Genomic DNA, 8,337 nt, shown 5'->3' on the forward strand with positions numbered 1-8,337 from the left:
AATACCATCTGCACAATTGGACAGAAGCAGCTGAGCAGAATGGTGATTAGGGAGATAGCCAGACACTTAGTCCACCACAACATAGTGGGTTCAAGAATCTAATTTTTAAATTAAATTAACATTGAATGCGTTCTGTAGTTGCGTAATCTACTAACAAGACTGGAGCTGCGAGCGGTAAAGAGTGTGGCACATGACCTGACCATGCTGGTGTAAAAGATCCAGCTAGAAGAATCCCCTTTCTCCTGGTGCATCGTCACAGAAGTAGGTTAACAAGCACACAAACAAGCGTACTTCAAGTAACTGATCAGCAGAACCAAGTTAGCATCACTGCAAAATCCCTAGAACTAGATGTTAGCTAACTGGAACGTACTTTCTCTCACACACATTGCCCAAGTGGCTCAGTATTTAAGACACACGCCCAAAGGCAACTCATTCAGTCACAAACGTATGTCCGAAATCATAGTTTGTCGATTCTACAATGTTTTAATAGCAGAGAGGGAAGGGGCAAGAAATCCTTTACACTTGCCTGCTTTGACGTTGATCATGCTTAAACTCAAACACACAAACAGGTCAGTCTAAAAAACACGGAACATGAACTCATCACTACAACATTACTGGCTTGTTATTATCTAGTTTATTGACTTGCCACAGAGGCTAATTACTGAATACAAACACATACACTGCAATTAAACTGACACAGAGTTTGTTCTCGTTTTCTTTGCTGTCCCATACTGTAGTCTGTTAACATAGTGTTTCCTAAGTCATTCAGCGATGAGGCACAGATATAGTCTTCGACAGGTTGCTCCTAAATATTTGCGAGCTTGGCATCAAAATTAATGATCAACATCGCTGAATTTGCCTACATGTGCAGGGCCAGATCCTGACACCCAAGTGCCTTTCCCATGCAAATTTCAGAGACCTGCGAGTGCCCACTTAGTATACGTGTGGACTTTAAGCAGTTGGATCAGGACGCGCCTCACTAATACAGGAATTAAGGGAATCCTGACCTGGCATGCAAGTCACTGTGTCTAGAATTAGTCTAGCTCTGCCTACAGTTACACAGTGTTATTACGACCGTTTACATACATGTGATTTAGTATTCATCACGCCGCACCATGTACCTACCACTGAAAGATCTGCACGATACTAGTTGACAACAAGTGCACAAGAGGTGCATGAAACAGGCTGCACAATTTTTTCCCCCCAATAAATCTTTGTTAATCGTCAACACAGTATCTGCCTTGCAATACTGACACCACCAAGCCAATCATGAACCACATGAGATTCATCGGTGTGTTTGTAGTCGGAACTGCAAACTGCAGCATGTAATTAGTGTGGAAAGGGGGTACTTTGTCCATACTGTGCAGCCCTGGCATAAGGGAAGTGACTGAAGTGGACCTTGAGCACGCTGTGTCAGGATCTTGCCCTTAAACCTTAAGCAGAGAGGCACATTAGACCTCTATTAAATCTACGTCCCTCTATAAGGCTTCCATTATCTTCAACTCTAGCTACGCCCTATTCACCTAAAACTTCACCTCCAACTGCTCCCTCACTCTCTCTCTGGATCTCCATGTAATTCTGCGCAGTGGTCTTGCCATGCTGCTCCTTCAGGTGGCGCCGCAGGGCGGGTTTGTGAGCGAAGCAGACGTGACAGAAGGCGCAGACGTGCGGCCGCTCGCCACTATGCATGTTCATGTGGTCGCACAGCGTGGACTTCTGCGTGAAGGTCTTGTGGCACAGGGGGCAGGTGTGGAGTTTGGAGGTGCGGTGGACCACCATGTGGCGGCTGAGGTTGCTGGAGTGGCTGAAGTGCTTGCCGCAACACGGGCACACATAGAGCAGGTGCGTGGAGCGCGAGTGGACGGCCAGGTCCTGCACTGAGGAGAAAGCCAGGCCGCAGTGTTCACATGCCACGGTCCCTGTGACGCAAGATGTAGACCCTACGACAGAGTCATCCCCCCTGCCTTCTTCATCTGTGGGAACCGCCACCACTCCTATATCTTCATCTGTGCCGGAGCCATCCATATTAAAGTGCGCTGGAACCGAGTCGGAGCCTGGTATGGTAACCTGGCCTTCTGCTGCCTGATGATACTCCAACGGCAGTGGACCGTCCGGGATAGTGTGGGCTGACAGGTAATCTGGACCGATATCTGCTCCGAAATTACCCATGATCTCGTCAGAGGTGGGAAAGCGCCAAGCTTGCTGAAAAGTAGCAATAGGCCTTCGCTCATGGAAGGTGTAACGCCTCCTGTGCTTGAAGCCCCGCCCCCTGCCTCTCCTAGGCTCCCCGTACCTCCGCCTCCAGTAGCGGACGCCAGGTCTCTGGCTGCTTCCTGTGGCCCCACCGTCCTCCCTGCTCTGCTCCTCTATACGTGGCTGCACTCCCAAAGCTTCCAATGCCTCTCTGGCCTGCGCATGGACATCGGCATCGTCCTCAGGGTCTTGGTGGTCATCCTTGACATGCACCTGAAACAAGCTGAAGTCATTCCTCACATCCTCCTCTTGAATGCATCCGGAGGGGTCTGAGCCCCTAATCTGGAACACAGTGAAAATATTAGTCAGTTATTTATTATTAAAGACCTAAAAGGTCTTTATTTTTAAGACATAAGGATTCTTGAACATAGACAAGTTAAAGGATATGCATGTTATTTACCTGTCGCATGGACAAATCATCATCATCTTCATGATGAACACTTGGATCTCCCTCACCAGCAGCCTGAGGCTCCTCTGAGCTGTGAGGCTGCAGTGAGGAGTGTTCGGAAGCAGCTGAGGCACTTCCACTGACGATCACCGGTATGGACTGGGAATCCTCCGCTTTCATAGGCTGGTCATGGAGAGACAGAGGAGAGAACGGAGGGACAAAACAAGAAATGAAAAATGGAAAGCAACTGAGGAGGAGAGGAACATCGATTTTCTCCTGACTACTGGCCAAAGCTAGGGCTACAATCAACAACTACAAAAGATCATTTCCTGAAGAAAACACAGAGCTGTTACTGCACTGTTGCTACGGGGTCACTAGGGTAAAACTGTTTTGCTGAGTGATTGGATGGTGTTGCCATGGTGTTACTAGGTCATTGCAATGCAGTTATGTAGTGGCTGCTAGGTACTAGGTGTTAATGTGGTGTTGCTAAGCAGTTGCTATAATGTGGCTATAGGCTATTTGGTAGGTGGTTGCTATTGAGCGGTTTAGTGGTTGCCATTGTATCCCAGATAGTCGTGATGGTGTTGTTAGGTGGTTGCTACAGTATTCCTATGGTATACCAGTTGGTGGCTAGATGGTGGTTAGGTGTTGCTAACTGATTGATAGATGGATGCTATAATGTTGCTCGGTGGATGCCATGACATTGTGTTGCTGCAGTTTCCCAGGTGCTTGCTAGCTTGATGAAGTCAGACAGACTCACTCCTAGTGGATTGTCGTTCTTAGGCTGCAGGTAACGACTCAAGGCTCCCCTGCATTTCTCCACCACATGCTCCATTTGGAGGTAGCTGGCTGCAGTCAAGTAATTTACAATCTCTTTGGCACTAAATTGCAGAATCCCAGTGTAGCAGGACTGCAGGAGCTCTCGCATCACTGTAGAGTTGTGCAACACTGACACCTGCTGTACAGAAAAAAAACATACTGTTATAAACCACAAACAGTCCAGAGCAAACACTGGTCCAATCAAAAGCTCTCATTTTAAAAGCAGAAGAGAAAACAGATGATAGTTGAATTCAAATGTATTTTCATAAAACATTTTCACAAAGCCGCTTTACAGAAGCCCAGAATAAAGTCCATAACAAGGAAACACTCCCAGAGAGCAAGAGGAAGAAACCTTGAGAAGAACCAAGACTCAAAAGGGGAACTCAACCTTCCCCAGTTGACACCAGATAGCAAAACAGGAACATAACAAAAGCAACAAGAATAAGAATGAAGAAATGTCTAATTAATAACCAACAGTGAATGATGAATCCTGCAGAAAGAAAAAGAAGTGAGCCCATCATCAGACGGGCTGAAGGTTTAGTTTATCACTGAGACATTCTCTTCATGTTTATCTCCATTTGTGAGGAAAAAAAAAGACCCATTTTATTTTGGCCTTCATTAAAACTAATATACAGTAGTAAACAATGAATAGCGACCTTTAATTTACATGAAACTTTATTATAAACCTTATTAGAAATTATAATCTAGATCATACAAATAACAAAATAATATATATTCATGATAAATATGCAGTCTTACCTTTGTTTTTGTCTCTGTTTTGGACATCCTAAACAGAGTAAAGCGAATATGCTTGATCTCTACTTATTTATGATTGACCGGTTTTAATTTGAATGGTAAATTTGACCATTTGGTAATAGGCAACAGCTTTTGCTGCTGCTGCAAAAAAAAAAGTCAGATAAGGTAGAAAAGGCAGGTTACATAGCAGTACAGAACTGTTGTGTACTGAGGAAAACCTCCTCTGATTTGGAAATTCCTTATTTGGTCCAGAACGTTGTGTTCACATCTGTGAAATGGATCAAAATAAAGAAAAGGATTGTTCCGCAATGGGGGTCAGAAACTTCAATATTATATTATTATAATACAATATTATAGGCAGCATTCCTGCACAGTTTTGTGATTTTCCTGCAAAAATACAACGTATTAGACTAGCAGTAAATTATCAGGTTTAGTTGTTGTGTAAGAGCACAGAAATCAACAAACTGTGCTAGACTGTGGCCCTCGGTTCCCTATGCCTGGACCACACTAAACGAGGTAGGTTCTTTGAATCTTCTTTACTTAAGATTTTTTGGACAAGTGTAAAATCTTTTGTAATTTTTTTTAATATAATAATTGTTCTATATGGCACCGAATGGGTTCCACTGTCCCTACCATGTAGAACCCAGTAGTGAACATTTTCCAAACATTTTACTACCTGGTTAGTTTCTTACTGGATGCTAGAGCTTTACTCTTCTTGTTTTAAGTGAAGGCTGATTGTTAAAGAGTTATACATCTTTATTATTATTATTATTATTATTATTATATCTTAAAATGGTGTACATGTCCAATACTGTTCAAATATGACCTACAAACTGAACAAAGACTTAGTTTGTAGGTTTTTTTTTTATACTAAAAACAATCAGAATCCCTCTACTAGTAGGTTGCCATTGTGGCACTATGAAAAAAGACAATCATTGTTACTCCTGGATGATACCACCCTGTGGCTAAAGCCAGAAGGGGTGAATAATATAGGTTATATTCAATATTCATGTATTATTATATAATATATGTTCTCTTCTCAGTGGACAAGAGAAAGCAACCAGAGCAAGTGTTTAACTTGGTTTACACAACAGTTTAGTATTGGACATGTACATGCAATATTGAGGCTTGCACATCTTAACGGTCAGGGTTCCTTTTAATGTTACATAGCGTCTTGTGGGTGGTACCTGTAATTCCGCAGAGGGGTTTAGCAGAAACTGGTCCCTGAGATAGGCGGAGCAGGCAGCTAAAACCACTTTATGACCACGAAACATCCTTCTGCCTCCAGCCATGATGGTGATATCACAGAAATGCAGCTGCTCCCGTAGAGAGTTCATGTTCCTCAGGGCAACATCACCGTGCCCAGGCAGGCGGAAACACACCATATCCATATCTGCAGGACAGGAAACAAAGTCAGCAATACACTCCAGCAGGAATGCGGTTATTGAAAGATCATCCAGGTTCTAAAACCTACAGACAAGCCCTGATTAGGGATGATTAGGGATGCACACTGGTATAGTGAGGCCACTAAAATCAAGGCATGTCTAGTTTTTTTGAGAGTGTACTGAAATTGCATCAAAACTGAAATCCATAGACAAGCCCTGATTTGAATAGCCTCACTATACCAGACAGTCGACACATGCCAGCTCAATAGTGATGTCGGCTTGATGTCGGTATCAGAAGATAATTGTATTTTGATGCACATACATCTCAATCAACCACGTTTTCCTCATTTCATTCTTATATAGATTGAACAAGTAATTGAACCTGATCTTTTAGAGCAACAGCATTAATAGACTGAATGAACAGGTGCACAGGTGAGGAGGCTAAACTATGTAGACACTGAATGTAAGGTGAATCCATGATGATGATGACGACATGATTAAATATAGGTACAAACAAAGGTACATCAGGATCAGACGATACCAACATGATGTTTATTCTGTAAAAACTACTACGCTTGTGTTTAACTGAAGCTCTTCACTTGAGATTAGCCATCAACAAAGTAGGCTAACATCCTACAACTAGCTACCCCACAAGAAGAATCGCACCACACTGTCCAAGTTTGTGCTGTTTTGGGACAGATTGGTCACAAGATCAGAATCGGATCATATTTCTCTCTCTCTCGATTTTCAACTCTCAGCATCTTCTGCATGCAGCTAGCGAGCGATCGGTCTGATTTCGCCCCGATGTCGATACACATTAAAATCGACGTTGCACCTCCAGTTTAAACGTTACTACAGAAAAAAACATGCTGATAAACTGAGCCTTATTAGCTATCTAGGTCTTTACTGCAGCTTTCATACTCACTGAAAATCTTCAGAGCCAGAAAAGGAACAAACCACTCGAGGCGAAACGATCACTTCTGCAATTTTTGACTCAAAATCATGACTAGTCTCGTTAAAACATAGAGATAGCTACAAAAAACAGATCGCTAATTTAGGCGCGGTTGTCTAAAGCTCTTCTTGTATGGTAGCTATCTAGCTATTTCTCTGAAATAACCTGAGGAACATGTCCATGCTAGACTCCCTGAGTTAGATCTGTAATGCCGTTAATATCAAACTTGAATAAAATCCCAATCAACCTCAAACGGGTCTATTCAGAAGGCGGTTAGCCGTTAGCTTTTCTCGCTAATTGTCGGTTTAATGGTTTTTAATGCAGCGCAAGCCTCAAACAAAGTGATCTACAGCGGGCTACAATTTTTAACTCATGTAAAACTAAGAACAGCCCGACAGATATTAGCTAGCACCCAAAACGAGGAACTGCAACTGATAGCTTTAGCCTGCATGCTAACAGCAGTGCCCATTGTCTGAGATGCGCTAATGCTAGCTAGCTAAGTGCTCCTGTAATCGATGTTTAACGAGCGGCAGTGATGCTGCAGTTGCCGTTTCCACGCCACTGTGTTTTGAACGTACCTCTCACGTCCTGTTTACTCGCCGAAACCTGCGAAATCAAAATTATTCTCTTTAACAAAGCTGAATTAACTTCACACCGCTACTGTTTACTTCCCCATCGCAGGAGCCTCGAGTACGGCGGCCGGGTTGAGACTCCCCGAAAGAATATCGGGAACGTTGGAAAAAATGTTGTAATAAAAAGATAGACGTCTGGTGTAAAAAAACAAACAAAAAAAAAAAGATTCTCGATATCAGTGTTAGATAATAGATCATGATCAGAATGACACATCCGGTGGACGATTGGTGGCAGCAATTTTTTGGGGGGGAAGAAAATTGGTTAGCTAGCTAGCATAACTAACTTACTACAGTACAGTACAGTACCGTGCAGATCAGTACGGAAGCCCTAAAGGGCCCCTCGTGTTTTATTTGCATCGGTTTTCCATGATAATGAGCTCATTATTTGCTTTAGAGAGCCAGCACTGTTTAAGTCATCATCGCGTCTTCAAGATAACGGCTATATTAATGTGAGATCTTGAGAATGTGATCATTTTCTCTTTATAATTGCAGCATTTAGAAAATATGTATCAGTGATCTCTAAAGTTTGTGTCTACACGCCGCACGCTTGAGCATCTGCTATTCATACATCATATACAGCAGCTTCCTTCACAGGATAACAAGAACATATACTGTGTGTACAAATGTTTGTGGACACCGTTTCCAATCAATGCATTCAGCTACTTTAAGTTGCACCCATTGCTGACACAGATGTGCACATGCACGTCCCTGGAGACTCTCTGGAGCAGATGAACATGAACCTATGAATCTATGTCTAACCATGCCTAATGGCAGGTGTGGGCTAGAGGGGTATAAAGCCTCCAGCATTGAGATGTAGTTCTCAATCCAATCTGTTTGGGATGAGTTGGAGGATGAGGTGAGGTGCTTGTCCTGGCAGAACATTCTGACCTCACTAATTCTCTTGTTGCTGAATGCAATCAATTCCTCACACACATGCTTCAAGCTAGTAGAAAGCCTTTTTTAATACTCTTGATTTCAGAAGAAACAATGCATAAGCAGGTGTCCTAATACTTCTCAGTACAGTCTATACAGGGTAGATGACCGTTAACATCAGTCTTTGAACTCCCTGTCACTTGTAAGGCTTCCACGTGATCCTAAAGCCACATTTACTTTTGATGTTTTAATGTTGACCAAAAACCATAAATGTGCACC

The 8,337-nt window shown here is 42.9% G+C and overlaps 1 protein-coding gene across 3 annotated transcripts; it reads right to left on the reverse strand.

Moving 5' to 3' along the window:
* Positions 1–463: 463 nt before the first annotated feature.
* Positions 464–7,485, reverse strand: LOC140551985 (uncharacterized). 3 transcript variants are annotated; one of them, XM_072675864.1, is made up of 5 exons: positions 7,132–7,485; positions 5,404–5,609; positions 3,402–3,599; positions 2,654–2,824; positions 464–2,535 (listed from the first exon to the last, which is right to left on the reverse strand). In XM_072675864.1, the coding sequence occupies exons 2-5, from the start codon at positions 5,605–5,607 to the stop codon at positions 1,516–1,518; spliced, it is 1,593 nt and encodes a 530-aa protein (XP_072531965.1). In that variant the 5' UTR covers positions 5,608–5,609; positions 7,132–7,485; the 3' UTR covers positions 464–1,515. The 3 variants fall into 3 exon arrangements, with proteins under 3 accessions (XP_072531965.1, XP_072531966.1, XP_072531968.1); XM_072675865.1 differs by lacking the exon at positions 7,132–7,485 and adding an exon at positions 6,527–7,072; XM_072675867.1 differs by lacking the exons at positions 5,404–5,609; positions 7,132–7,485 and adding an exon at positions 4,220–4,483.
* Between the last annotated feature and the right edge of the window lie 852 nt (positions 7,486–8,337).

This window comes from Salminus brasiliensis, chromosome 3 (assembly GCF_030463535.1).
Source record: "Salminus brasiliensis chromosome 3, fSalBra1.hap2, whole genome shotgun sequence".
NCBI lineage: Eukaryota > Metazoa > Chordata > Actinopteri > Characiformes > Bryconidae > Salminus > Salminus brasiliensis.